At 43.6% G+C, this 15,007-nt stretch overlaps 1 protein-coding gene across 2 annotated transcripts in view; it reads left to right on the forward strand.

The window, feature by feature from the left end:
• LYSMD3 (LysM domain containing 3) overlaps positions 1 to 14,785 on the forward strand; it is a 39,938-nt gene extending 25,153 nt beyond the window's left edge. Inside the window, exons 2-5 of one of the 2 annotated variants that reach the window (XM_075854852.1) lie at positions 1,497 to 1,728; positions 5,209 to 5,489; positions 10,524 to 11,080; positions 12,128 to 14,785. In XM_075854852.1, coding sequence (XP_075710967.1) covers positions 1,707 to 1,728; positions 5,209 to 5,489; positions 10,524 to 11,027 — 807 coding nt within the window. In that variant the 5' untranslated portion in view covers positions 1,497 to 1,706 and the 3' untranslated portion in view covers positions 11,028 to 11,080; positions 12,128 to 14,785. The remainder of the gene's footprint in view (positions 1 to 1,496; positions 1,729 to 5,208; positions 5,490 to 10,523; positions 11,081 to 12,127) is intronic. The other variant, XM_075854853.1, reaches the window with a different exon arrangement.
• Positions 14,786 to 15,007: the final 222 nt, after the last annotated feature.

Genomic DNA, 15,007 nt, shown 5'->3' on the forward strand with positions numbered 1-15,007 from the left:
AAATGAATGGAGATGAGTGTATGACGCTGACTGGTCACTGATTAGTCAGCGTCATACACGTAAACACGCCCAGTTAAAAACACAATACACGCCCAATTGGACATATGAAAAAAAACACGCCCAGTTGTCCATTTCAAAGCTCATTTGCATATATATAAAATAGCTCATAACTTGACCAAAAATGAATGTTTTTTTAAAAAAACCAAAAAACATTACTCTTCTCTACATTGCAGCGCCGATCACATGCAATAGGAGATAGGGATTTGAGAATCTGGTGACACTGGATCTAAGGGCAGGCTGTGCTTGCTTTCTTGCTCTGGGGATTCGCTTTTTGAGCCTCCCTTGGATTCTCTACTTGCAAAAGCCTCTGATAGAAAAAATGGCTTTCTTATGCAAATTAAATGTAATTAAAAAGGCCAGAACCAGGATTATAGAAAGTCTAGATTCCCCAAAAAAGGCAAAGGCTTTTTGTTTACTCCCCAAAATTAAGGCAGAAACAAAGAGCTACAATGACGCCAGAAGAAGAGTTGGAAGTCCTCTGTAATTTTTTCTTCAACAATGCTAGGAAATGTCTTCAAACCGGTGGATTTGAAACATAATAGCATAAGGGTATCACATATAATTCATCAACCTTCCTCCAATCAGATTTGTTCCCAGAAAAGTTCAGGGAGACCCTCTAAAGCAGGGAATCATAGAATCAGAAGTTGTTTTCTCTTATAGAGAAAGATGTTCTGGTTCAAGTCCCTTTCGAAGTACAAGGCAAGGAGTTTTACTAACCCCTTTCTTGTAAAAATAAACACCCATGTTTCTCTCCTACAAAAAATCTGTATGGTGTGTCTCTCTCTTCTACAGTAAATCTCCTCTATCCAGATTGTGTAATGGCCTTGATCGACTTGGAAGACGCCTATTTCCATGTTCCAATATTCGAACCCCATCAGCGGTCACTAAGGGTAGCAGGGGCAGTAAACAAAGTCCTAACTCCCCTTCAATTCAGAGCTCTTTCTTTTGGAATTTCCCAGGCTCCGAGGATTTTCACCAAGCTGATAGGAGAGATGACATCATTTATCAGAACAAAGGATTTTTTGCTCATTCCATCCCTGGATGATTTTTTGATAGTAGCGGATTCAGCAAATTTCTTAAACAGCCACCTTCAGATGGTTTGTTCAATGTTGTCGAGCCTGCGTTGGAACTTAAATCTGAAGAAATCCAATCTTATTCCTTCAAAAAGATGTATTTTTCTAGGAATCCTTCCCGATTCCCTGAGTCAGTTCTTTGTTCCACAGTACAAGGATGTTCTGGTAAAGGGAGAGAGAGTATCAGAGATATTTATTTTCCGTTTGACATCTTTCAGACATACAATGTTGATTCTGGGGCTCCTAACATCCTGTAACCCAGCAGTAAAATGAGCTCAATTCAGGTCTCGTCCTCTACAGTTGGACATGCTCAGAAATTAGAAGAAAAACGAGCTTACTCTGGATTGTCCCTTTTCTCCTCAGATTTCCCACTGTCTCTGATGTGGCTACGGATTAACAACATAGTGAAGGGAGTTCCCAGGGTAACATCTTCGGCAATAAATATAACCACGGATGCAAGCCCCTAGGTTAGGGGAGCCCATTTCAACTCCTCTTTCCACCAATGACTCTGGAGTCCCCACTTAATTCCGTCCTCAAATCCCAAGGAGCTTTGTTGTCCTTCAAGCTATTCAGATGGCTCTTCCCGACCTATCAGGTAAATATGTATTTAGACAACACAACCACTGTAGCTTATATAAACCGACAAGGGGGCCCCAGATAAAGTTTGCTTATGGGCCTCACGAACAGGATCTGTTCCCTAGCAGAGAAGCACCTCTTATCGCTCTCGGCAGTGCACCTCAGAGGTAGGTCCTCTCCAGTGGTGCTGTCATGGGTTTATAAAAAAAACAATTACCAGTGATCAGTTGTGTTTTTTTGCATTGGGCATTACTCATGAAATTTTTACTACAGTTCTCAGTTACTCACAGGCTTGAAAGCTGATCATTTGTTATATGATATAAACAGTAGGAAGTACTGAGTTCGGTAGAGCAGGGTTGTTGTCGTGTATATTGCTGCTCCTAATTATGGTGTAACGCCTTAGACCAGTATACACGAGCGTAATATGGGCGCATTTCTGTGATGCTGTTTGTTCAGATCATTAGCCCCACAGTCGGGCCGGAATTTGCGGCCGTAATATACTCGTGTAAAGGTGGCCTCATCTGCAAAGTGGCACATTCCTAAAATTTGCCATACATCAGTCAACATTACAGGTAATATAAAATAATGAGAATTAATGTCCATCCAGAAAATCATGTCCACTATGGTAAATGTTGCTCATTTCAATTCCTGCACAATGTGATATTTTGTAAAACAACAAAAAAAAAAAAAAAGTTCTGAACATCTGTTTTACAATTTGTGAACATGCCCTGAATCAATCAGTAGCACTAAAATGCATGCGTTTTTAGATATGTTTTTATTGCAAAATAAAATTGTCCTGATTACTTGTCCGGTAATTTCCTGCTTACATTTAAGTTACCCGATTGTGTTGCTATGTCACTCTACGGGCGGATTTACACGAGCGTGTGCATTTTGCGCACGCAAAAAATACGGCGTTTTGCATGCGCAAAAGGCACTTAACAGCTCCGTGTGTCATGATCATATGGTGCGCGGCTGTGTGCTTTTCGGGCAGCCGCCATCATTATGACCCTCTGTTTGTAAACAGAAAAGCACGTGGTGCTTTTCTGTCTGCAATCATAGTTTTGCTTGCTGTTGCACGAATCACGCACGTCCCACGGAGGTGCCTCCGTGTGGCATGCGTGATTTTCACGCACCCATTGACTTCAATGAGTGCGTGATGTGCGAAAAACGCAGAAATATAGGACATGTCGTGAGTTTTACGCAGCGGACTAACGCTGGGCAAAAATCATTGACAGTCTGCACTGCCCCATAGACTAGCAAAGGTCCGTGCGACGCGCGTGAAAAGCACTCGCGTTGCACGGACGTATTACATGTTCGTGCAACTCCGCCCTACAAGTCCTATCTGTGGATAACCTACTGTGGGCATGATGTATTTATCATCTGTCATTAATCATGTGTTTCACTACTGAAATGTCTAATCATGAGGATGGGGGGGGGGGGGGTGTTTCTTGGAAAAAAAAAAGTGATCTACTGTCACTATCTAAAGCAAAGAGCGGCAGGTTATCTTGGTTTACCCCCTCCTTTAACCCCTTCCCTCTTTAGCCACTTTTGACCTTCCTGACAGAGCCTCATTTTTCAAATCTGACATGTTTCACTTTATGTGGTAATACCTTCGGAATGCTTTCACCTATCCAAGCGATTCTGAGATTATTTTCTTGGACTTTGTTACTGGCAAAATTTGCTCGATATGTTCAGTATTTAACCAGTAACCATCAACAGCGCTGATGCTCCAGCAGCACACACGGTGATTGTTTACATACACGTATCATGTGACCACTGCAGCCAATCAGAGGGCTCAGCGGTGACCACTCATATTTCCAGCATAATACCAAAAATACAACACATGACCTCTGAGTCCTCTGATTAGCGGCACGGTCACATGCTACTTGCATGTAAATAATCGTAGGTAGTGCCGCCGGATCGTCAGTGCTGGATCGCCGGTGGAAAGGATAGATAAGCCATTCTTCTTTTCTGAATTTGTCTCATTGACTGCCATTGCAAAAAAAAAAATTCAGAAGCTGGATAACCCCTTTAAGAGATCAAACTTTGATAGCTACGGACAACAGTATTGTCTCTTTCTTTCTTTTTTAAGGAACGTTTTTCATGTTTAAGTGCAATGGGAGAGATTTACTAAGCCAAATGTGCCAGAATTCTGTTCCAAATTGGGCCAAAAGAGTGGAGTGCATACATTTATCTTGACACTTTTTACACCTACCCCAACAGTGTTGAAAGTGGCTAAGAGTAAAAAAAAAATGTTCAAATTTATTAAAGATGTTGATATTGGTGTAAATGTACATTGGCAATGAGGTGGTATAACGAAGAGAAGTGCACCAAATTTATCATGGCACATGTACCGTATTCATACATTTGGGGCAATTTGCACCATTTGTTCTGCCTCGTAAATTGATACATCCTAAAACACTATTAGTTAATTTCCCCCAATGTATCTTAGGCTGCATTCACATGAATGGATCTGATCTTTGGCACTTAAGGCGGGATTCACACGATCGGGTCGCGTCCGAGCCCGAGTGCCGGCCGGTAAAATCGGCCATTCTGCCCGGCCGGTTTGCATAAAGTTATGCATCCGTGCCGGGCCGGGCAGATCCGGACAGTGACATCAGCGGCAACTCCTGAAGGGGAATCCCCATGTGTTCGGGGATTCCGCTTCAGGAGTTTCCCCTGATGTCACTGCCCAGATATGGACAGAGACATCAAGCGCTCTGTCCAGGAGCGGAATCCCCGAACACACGGGGATTCCGCTCCTTCAAGGAGCTAAAGTGCGGCTAGCAAATAGCAGAGCGGGGAGATACCTCCCTGCTCTGCTATAGTGGTGTCGCTACAGTAGTAGTAGCAGCAGCAGCAGCTGCTGCAGCTGCTAGCGGCGCCATCAAAGGTGTCGCCGGGCCAGGGCGCTTTTAAAACAAGCAGGAGAAGGGAGCCAGCGCAGCGCTCCCTTCCACCTGCTGTACACCCCGGCCCTGCCACACCGTGTACAGCGATGCCATTCGTCAGAATGGCATCAACTCCTCCTCCTCACATGCACTCTGCGCTGTGAGGAGGAGGAGATAGAGCGCAAGAGCCGGAAAACCCGGCGGCCACTCGGGACACATCCCGGTGATGGCCGGGTATTACCCGGCCCCATAGACTTCTATGGGAGCCGGGCGGCCGGGTACCCCGGCGAAAATAGAGCATGTCCTATTTTTTGACGGGCGGTTTTCCCGGCAGTCAAAAAATCGGTCGTGTGAATAGCCCCATTAGGGGTCTATTATTCCTAATGCAGCCGGGTGCCGGCCGATTTATGAACGGCTGGCACCCGGCCGGGAAACCCTGCCGAATATTCGGTTCCCTCTCTGAGCAGAATTACGGTTTTGAGAATGAAGCCTTACTTCTAAACAAAGGCCCGGTCTACTTATTGGACCTGCATTTCTACTTCTATATTTGTTGACACAATAACCTGCAAATATATTTCTAAACATAGTATTTTTAATCTCTCATGCAGTTGTACTAAAGCTGGACAGCAGACATGAGTCTCGGAGTTACCTGAAACCAACATCGGTGTTATCTAAGACATCCGGTCATAGTTATCGCTTTGTATCCATGGCTAACTCTGAGAATGACGTGTCCGAAGAAGAGGCAGAGGAATATGAACTACGACCACGAGGGAGAAAGAAAACCAGTAGAAGCACGTCTAGAGAACGTCTTGATGATATTATATTTATAACTAAGGACATTATTGAAGGGGACACTTTAAATTCAATAGCCCTACAGCATTCTTGTACCGTAAGTACTCATTTGTGGTTACGGTATATTGAGCTCACTCGTACCGCAAATCTGTCGTGAACTGGGCTGGAACATCCCTTATCTTGGGATCTGTGGGATTGCTCTGATTGTTATGCCATATGTAGTCAATGTTCCATAAGCGTTTTTTTTTCTTCTTCTTTTTGTGTAGGGAAACCAATTTAACACACTTTCAACATTGTTACAATAACATTACATTAAAATGCAGATAGTCTTATTGACATCAATTAGTGATGATTTGCATTGGAAGCCATGTCTGGCTATACATTTCCTCTACAGTGGCCACTGCAGGGCAAATTTAGATTTACTTGGCGGTAGGGCTGGGCAATTATGACCTAAATCAAAATCACGATTAATTAAACATTTAACCACGATTATTGAATGATTATTTAGACCACACCCCTTTTTGCATGCCACGCTCCCTATTTGCATGCTACGCCATTGAATTAATATTTATCCCCTGAGCCTGCTGTATACTACTAGTATATAATATACCCCCTGAAGCTGCTGTATACTACTAGTATACAGAAGGTTTAGAGCCAGGGGTTATACGTACAGCATATATATTATACAGCAGACAGGCTCATGGGGTATATATTCTATACAGTAGTATACCATTCCACGAACACTTGGCTGAGGCATCTCAAAGCGGCGACGGCTGACCAAATCAAAGTGCAGTCACGGCACTGTGCCGTGCGCTGCTCGTGTGGAGACTGGGGGACCACTCTTGGCTCAGGCATGGCCCACCAGCTGATTTGGTGGATCTACTTGTGCCTGAGAAGCCAGCCTCAACGTGCTGTAACTGATAATCCCTGCACTCCAGGCAGCCATACCGTCACATTGAGCCTGCTCTGCCATTGGCTATCCCAAACGTTAGTAACTGTATGCTATCCAATCAGAATCGCTGATGTGTTAATCACATATCAACGATTCTAATTCAATAGCATACAGTTACTGACGGCAGAAGCTGGGATGTATGTAACAACCGAACCGAAAAAAACTAAATGCGAAGATGACGTCGGTTTAATCCGATGATTTTCGGTTTCGGCTATTTTTCGATATATTGCCCAGCCCTACTTGTCGGCAATTGAAATGAATTGCCGACCATATAATAATCTTTATATAGCGCCAACATTATTCCACAGCACATTACAATTCAGAGGGAACATGTACAGACAATATCAGACATTACATAGTGACAATACGAATTCAGAAAGAGTCGTGAGGACCCTGCTCACAAGAGCTTACAATCTATAATGCACGGACGGCTTGTGTCTTCCAGAGCAGGAGTTGCTGTTACATCGCTGCTCTGTGTTCTTACTCATAGAGAGGGTTCGTGAGACCTCTCTAAGGCGAATGTATCATCAGATAATGAGCTATTTAAATCTGTTTTTTATTTTTAAACATATATTTTTATTTTTCATTATTGGTATAATACAGTGGTCCCCAAGCTTTTTTGCACTGACGACCAGTTTGACGCAAGAAATTTTTTTCAGGGACCGGCGGGGCGGGGGTTAGATTCAGTTCACACATTGCGTAAATACAGCATATACCTGTATTATGCTGTGGCAAATCCGCAGCATAATACAGTAGCAGCGAAGTGGATGAGATAAAACAAGTCTCATCCATATCCAGGACTTGACCTGTGGTGCAGAATTTTATTCCGCAGCAAGTCAATTGTATTTGCGTAAACTCTGCTTATTTGTTGCGGGTTTTCCCCATTGAATTCAATGGGAGGTAAAATCCACAACAAATAGTAGCAGGGGCGTAGCTAAAGGCTCATGGGCCCTGGTGCAAGAATTCAGCCTGGACCCCACTACCCCTCACCAACACCACCAGACCCCTGCCCGTGCCTATGCCCAGCTGCCTTGCCCAACAGTCCCCATTTCTGCCTCCACGGTATAATGCCCCCTATAGCTGCCCCCCTTGCAGTATAATGCCCCCATAGTATAATTCTCCCAAAAGCTGCCCCCACACAGTATTATGCTGCCCCCACAAAGTATTATGCTCCCATAGCTTCCCCCACACATAGCTGACATTTCCTCTTTTCTGTAGCTCACTTTTCGGCTTTGCTGTGTAGACTTGGGTGGTGGATTTAATGATGGCTCTGATATACTGTTGGAGGCCTAGCTAAGGCAGGATAGCAACACTATGAACAGATAAGGCTCTATGCATCTTCCCTGGTCTCAAGGGGAGAGGGCTGTGACCAGGCACCTCCATCCGCATCCTCCATTAAAAAACACTGTGCATGGGAAAATAGTGCATGCGCAGTGTTTTTCAATGGAGTCTGCTAATTGATGTGTCTGGTAATATGCTCCTCCATCAGCGATCATGTTCAGAACGGGAGCCCTGTGCTGTCTGTGGCCCAACGTTTGCCTGATAATTGGTCAGTGTAAGGCCTTATTCACATGAACGTGTATTACGTCCGTAATACGCGCGTGAAAATCACGTGCGTCGCAAGGACCTATGTTAGTGAATGGGGCCGTTCAGACAGTCCGTGATTTTTCACGCAGCGTATGTCCGCTGCATAAAACTCACGACATGTCCTATACTTGGCCGCTTTTCGCGCATCACACACCCATTGAAGTCAATCGGTGCGTGAAAATCGCGCACGGCACACGGAAGCACTTCCGTATGCCGCGCGTGATTCGCGCTACAGTTGTAAAATAAATGAATGAAAACATAAGAGCACCTCCTGCTTTTATGTTTGTAAACATAAAAACAGAGTGTCATAAGCATGGCATATGCGTGAAAATCACGCCGCACATACTGATGACACGCAACTGCAACGTGCAAAAAATGCAGTGGTTTTTTTCGCATGCAAAACGCACATTTTCGTGTGAATAAGGCCTAAAAGAGCCTTTAGTGTGCGATCATGTCGCTACCAAAATAGCCAGTTTCTGTTTCAACCCTGTAAATGATAACATTATTACCTACCACCAAGCTAATACCAGTTATAACATATCTTGGGAGATTTAATAGCGCTTAAAATGACAAAATCTCTTCTCTCTCGTAGAATGCCTCCAAACATCTGCCCATTGATTTCAATGGGAAAACGGCGTTCTGTTCCGATGGGCCACATTTTTATGCGGCCGTTTTGAAAAACGACCGTGAAAAAGAAGTGCATGTCACTTCTTGAGCCGTTTTTCATTGACTCTATAGGAAAACGGCCGTGAAAAACGTGAGTTGCTAAAAAACGGCTGAAAATCAGGAGCTGATTTCACTTGAAAACAGCTCCGTATTTCAAGACGTTTTTTGCTAATCGTGTGAACATACCCTAAGATAGGAAAGCGAAATCAAAACAAATACCCTTTCACCTTCACTCCCTCCCCGCCACCCCGGACAACATGTCATAATCCTCCTGCAGTTCATTCTGAGCTGCCCAACGTTCCCAACTATTCTTACATTTATGATAATTGCCTCTTTTTAGAACTATTAATCTTTCGCTCAAAATGGAAAAGTTTGACTACCTAATCCACATTTCAACTATTGGAATACATTATCCATTTTTATTTTTTTTATTACAATGCATTTTCTAGCATAAAACCGTAATTTCATCACTGCTTTACTACTATTTTGATTCTTATTTAACTCCACGGGTAATCCTAAAATACATATTTGAAGACTAGGTTTAATCCCGGTCCCATAACATTTATTGATCTCTTTGACCTTACCCCCAAAATCCCCAATAGTTGTACACTCCCATAATAGGTGTAGATCTATATTTTAGCCAGTTTCTTGGGGGAGTAATATGAAAAATGTAGACACGCTGTGCAGGACTTATGGCGATATATATAATCACCTGCCAGCTTCTATAATCCATTGTTCCTACAAAACCTTCACATTTTTTTTATTTATTTTTACCGGTAGGGGAAATTTTGAAAATTTCTGAGTGGGTAATATTTGATAGCATTTTGCTATGAATCCTTTAGTTTTTTTTTTAATATACATTACAAAGTTAATGACCCTAAGGCTATGTTCACACAGAGTATTTTGGAGGAGGAATATCTGCCTCAAAATTCCGTTTGGAACTTTGAGGCAGATTTTCCTCTCACTGCACGCCGATTTTTGACACCGTTTTTCGCCCGCAGCCATTGAGCGCCGCGGGCATAAAACACTGTGAAATACGCTTTCTCTGCCTCCCATTGAAGTCAATGGGAGGTCAGAGGCGTAAACGCCCGAAGATAGGGCATGTCGCTTCTTTTTCCCGCGAGGCAGTTTTACTGCTCGCGGGAAAAAGACGCCGACGCCTCCCAATGAAATCAATGGGAGGCGTTTTCGGGCCGTTTTTTGCCGACTTTTGCGATGCGGTTTCCGCGTCAAAAAACTCGGCAAAATACGCTGTGTGAACATAGGGTCGTTTGAACTATATTGGGAACCTTCTTCTCCCCACTAAGTAGAGTGATGCATTATCTGTCTGATTATATTTCTTTTTAAAATCTTGAAAACTCAATACTCCATTAAGGCCTTATTCACACGAACGTGTCCATTTTGCGCGCGTAAAAAACGCGTTTTTCCTGCGTTACCGTTCCGTGTGACACCAGTGTATGGTGCTTGTCAGCGTTTTTACGTGCGTATGTCATCCGTATCTCACGTGTTTTTTACGTCAGCAAAATAAAATGGAGGTGGTTTTCTTTTTCTCATCATTTCTTTAGCAACTGTTGTGTGAATCACAGACAGCACATGGATGTGCGTCCGTGTGCAGTCCGTGATTTTCACGCACCCATTGACTTCAATGGGTGCGTTATGCGCAAAAAACGCACAAGTATAGGACATGCAGTGAGTTTTACGCAGCGGACACACGCTGCATGAAAAACACTGAATGTCTGATTGGCCCCATTGACTTTCATAGGTCCGTGTGGCGTGCGTTATTTTCACGCGCGTAACACGGACGTGAAATACGCTCGTGTGAATAAGGCCTCATAGTAAGTAGTTGGCCCAAATATATCAGTCCCTTCCCCTCGCAATACCTATATAGTCTGTATTTAATTACTGCTCTTAACTCTTTATCCGCAGGTTGCAGACCTCAAGAGAGCCAACAACCTCATTAATGAACTGGACTTTTTTGCATTGCGGTCAATAAAAATTCCAGTAAAGAGGTTTAGTATACTGACTGAGACACATTTCTCCCAAAAAGGAAAGATCTCAAGAACGGCATCTACCCAGCCGGCTCAAAAACACCAGGAACACTACCTTGCTCTTGAGGCACTTTCTATTGAGACAGTTGATAGTTTCTTACAAGAAGTAGACCGAGACATTGAACAAATTGTGAGGGTCACAGACCTGAAGAAGGAAAACCTGCATGAAGTGGTTTCAGCCTTAAGTCAAGAACTTTATTTTGAAACGGATCTCAAAGTGACCCGACAAAAAGATCCTTATCATGGAGCGGACTGGGGTTTGGGCTGGTGGACGGCGGTTGTGATCATGGTCATTGTAGGAATAATCACACCAGTATTTTATTTTCTTTATTATGAAGTTCTGAACAAGGATCCACCTTCCAATTCATCACATGTAGGATGATGTTTGCAAAGTAACTTTGCTGTTTAATTCAATCTGAATTCATCTTTTAAGGCCTCATTTACACGAGCGTATTATACGCGCGTGCGACGCGCGTGCTTTTCACGCGTGTCGTACGCACCTATAATAGTCTATGGGGCTGTTTAGACGATGCGTGAATTTTGCGCAGCGTGAGTGCGTTGCGTAAAACTCACATGTTCTATATTCTTGCGTTTTTCACGCAACACGCACCCATTGACTTCAATGGGTGCGTGAAAACAACGCATGCCACACTGACGGTCCTGGGTTGCATGCGCGAAAATCACGCAAGAGCTGTCAAAAGGATGAATGTAAACAGAAAAGCACCACGTGCTTTTCTGGTTACAAACATCCAAACGGAGTGTCAAATTAGAGATGAGCGCACCGAACTTCACCGGGTTCGGCCGAACTCGTTTTAACCGAACCCGGCAAAAAATGTTCGGGTACGCGACGTCAGGAGACAGTCACTGCCCACGGTGCTGAAAGACTTAAACTGTTTCAGCACCATGGACAGTGACTTTCGATCACAATATACATATACGTGTAAAAAAAAAAAGAAGTTCTGACTTACCGATAACTCCCGGCTTCTTACTCCAGTCCGACCTCCCGGGATGACAATTCAGGCCAAGTGACAGCTGCAGCCAATCACAGGCCAAGCACAGGCTGCAGCCAATCACAGGCTGCAGCGGTCTCATGGCCTGCCGCGTCATCCTGGGAGGTGGGGCCGGATGACAAGAGAGGGACGCGTCACCAAGGCAACGGCCGGGAGACCGGACTGGAGGAAGCAGGCAGTTCATGGTAAGTGTGAACGTCTTTTTTTATTCACAGGTTGGTGTATATTGTGATCGGCATTCACTGTCGAGGGTGCTGAAAGAGTTACTGCCGATCAGTTAGCTCTTTCAGCACCTTGGACAGTGACGGGCGTCGACTACCTCATCTCTATGATGGCGGCTGCGTGAAAATCACGCAGCCGCGCATCATACACGGATGACACACGGAGCTGTCAATTGCCTTTTGCGCGCGCAAAACGCAGCGTTTTTTTGCGTGCGCAAAACGCACACGCTCGTGTAAATGAGGCCTAAGACAGAGCAGAGCATACACTTTAAAGAGATAGTCTCATCACCGACAATTATGGCACATCCACAGGATATGCCATAAATGTATGATACACATAGGTCCCTCCTCTGGGAACTGCACCTAGTTATAGAATGTGGGCCACACACCAAGGCCCCCCCTGGTGAGGTAGCTGTTGACCGCCACATCTAGGTGGAAAATCCGTGCAGAGGTGGCTGGAAATTGCAGAAACAGCTGAGCTCGTTGTGCTACGTTGTTTCTATAACTCCTATAGAAGTGAATGGTAGTTACGTAAACCGTGTAGCAAAGAGAGCTGGGCTGTTCCCTGAATTCCTGGAAACCTCTGCGTTGATTCTCCATGGACCAGACGGGACAGGGTCGGGGGACCTACCTTTCGAGAGATAAGTGCCTGTCCCGGACCAGCATCTGTCAGACATTTATGACATATTCTGTGAATATGCCATAAATGTCTGTGATGAGAATACCCCTTTAAGGGCTCATGCACATGGGCTTTCATAGATATACATGTGTCCTCAATTTTACATCCATATGCCCCCAGTTTCATACAGGGGCATACTGAATCTTTTTCTGTTGGATTTCGTATTATATTTTCTTCTAGAAGCAATGTTTCTTGGGAAGACTATCTCCAAACATACGACACCTGACAGAGAATGTACGGCACCACACGTGGGCTGTGGGTCTCCTAATGACTGGATTACACAGTTTACCTGCAATTCTCATAGCATTTTTTTTTTTTTTTGCACAAAAATGCTGTGGCCAGATGTTACTTTAATGTCTAAAGTCAAATATCAGAGCCTCCATTCACATCCATTTGGTTTTTGGGGGTCAGTGGCATTTTCTTCAAAACACAGCATGCACTAGGTATGGCATTTTTTTCTATATGACTCCAGCAAAAACTCCTGTACAAGATGATACTAACTAGAAAACGGCACCAGAAGCGCATGTAAAAAATGGCATCAAAGATTATTGAAAACACGTGGTGTCTTTCACCTGCATTTTAAAATGGCGGAATAAAACCGTTTGCGAAAGTTTGGTTTCAGACGGCATTTTAGAGTTCGTATTATAGCCATAATACCCGGACCTACCACGTTCTAATGAATTGGACTAAGATTAAAGTTTGGTTTAGTACAACCATCAGAGATCTATGGATTTAATACAGATGTTAAAATATGGCTGCATTATGACCAGCTGAAAGTAGCCTAAAGCAGTAAAATGACTGACTTGTTTACATGGCTCTATGTGTGGTCCTAGAGAGAGAAATATGGACTTTAAATACACACGTACAGATGAGCCCTAGAGCAATAATAAACTTGAAGATGGGATACCTATTTTATGTGAGGTCGTTGTTTAGCATTGCTGTGCAATTGCTCTTTTGTGTTTGTGGCTTAATTTGGTAAAGATTGCCAAATTTCTAAACTGGAAAATAACCAGTTGTGTTTTATATTTCACATCATACTAAAATCTATGAACGGTTATTTCAAATTTGTGCTTTTGTATTAATGACCAAAATTTACATTCTTGTGTCAACCTGTCACAGTACGGGTTGTCCCATTTGGCGAAGCCCGGTCCGTATATCCTATTAGGGCATATTCGAAAACCTATGGCAATACCTGATGCAAATACTAAGAAAATTGTTAAAACATGAGCTGGTGTGGGAATGTGAAGACGAGTTGAGGAACACTGTTGGGCTGTGTTTACATAAGGGTATGTTCACACGATGAGAGGCATTTATGTGTGAAAAGACAGACTGTTAACAGCTGCCTCGTTTCACACGTAAATGCTCCTCCTCGTAATTTACGAGGCGTCTGAGACGCTCGTAAATCTTGAGCTGTGCTTCATTGAGTTCAATGAAGAACAGCTCAAATTACCCGACAGCTGTCAAACGACGACGCGTAAATTACAGGTTGTCTGCACAGTACGTCGGCAAACCCATTCAAATGGATGGGCAGATGTTTGCCGACGTATTGCAGCCCTATTTTCAGACGTAAAACGAGGCATAATACGCCTCGTTTACGTCTGAAAATAGGTCGTGTGAACCCAGCCTAAGGCTCCATGCACACGACCGTATTTTTCATCAGTAATTACGGACCCATTCATTTCTACTGGCCACGGACCCCTTTCAGTATTATTACTGGTGGGTGTCCGTGCTGAAAAAATGATAGAACCTGTCCTATTGTCTGTAATTACGGCAAGGACTCTCCCATAGAAGCCTGTGGGCGCTTCCGTAAATATGGATGGCTAATGATGTGCATCCGTAACCGTCCGTATATACAAAAGCGTTGCTATGCAACATGCTGACGACATAATTTGCAACCTCCCTCTGTTTTTACTGATCCGTATAAACATGAAATTCTGTATTTACGGACAGTATTTCGGGATAGAAGAAAATACAGTCGTGTGCATGGGGCCTAAGTGTTTTTTGTCACTTTTTGTTGCTGTATTCTTAATTCCAGCAAAAAATGCGCCATTTTTATAAAAACTACCATGGTTTTTGCCGCAATTACAAAAAAAACCTACAAAAACAACTCATGTAAATACACCCTTTTAGAGCAGTGTACCAGTTGAACTAGGCTTTGTCATGCAGAACTAACTTGCAGCAATAAGGAAGAGATTTGACAAATCATTAAAATGCCAAAGTGACAAGAATACCTACATCTTCTGTTTGCATTGATTTATATTTGTAACTGAACTATGTAACATTCTTTCCTCATATCTCAACGTATCCTGATGTGTGGTGCGAGATGACTAGCTTTGCTTAAATTCACGATTTTGCAATACTCTGTCTTGAGAGGTCTATGCTATATGTGTGGCCACCCAGTGGTTGTGATGTGAATTGCAGCCTGTCAAGAGTTACGTTCTAGCGCAGACAT

Source organism: Rhinoderma darwinii, chromosome 1 (genome assembly GCF_050947455.1).
Source record: "Rhinoderma darwinii isolate aRhiDar2 chromosome 1, aRhiDar2.hap1, whole genome shotgun sequence".
Taxonomy (NCBI): domain Eukaryota; kingdom Metazoa; phylum Chordata; class Amphibia; order Anura; family Rhinodermatidae; genus Rhinoderma; species Rhinoderma darwinii.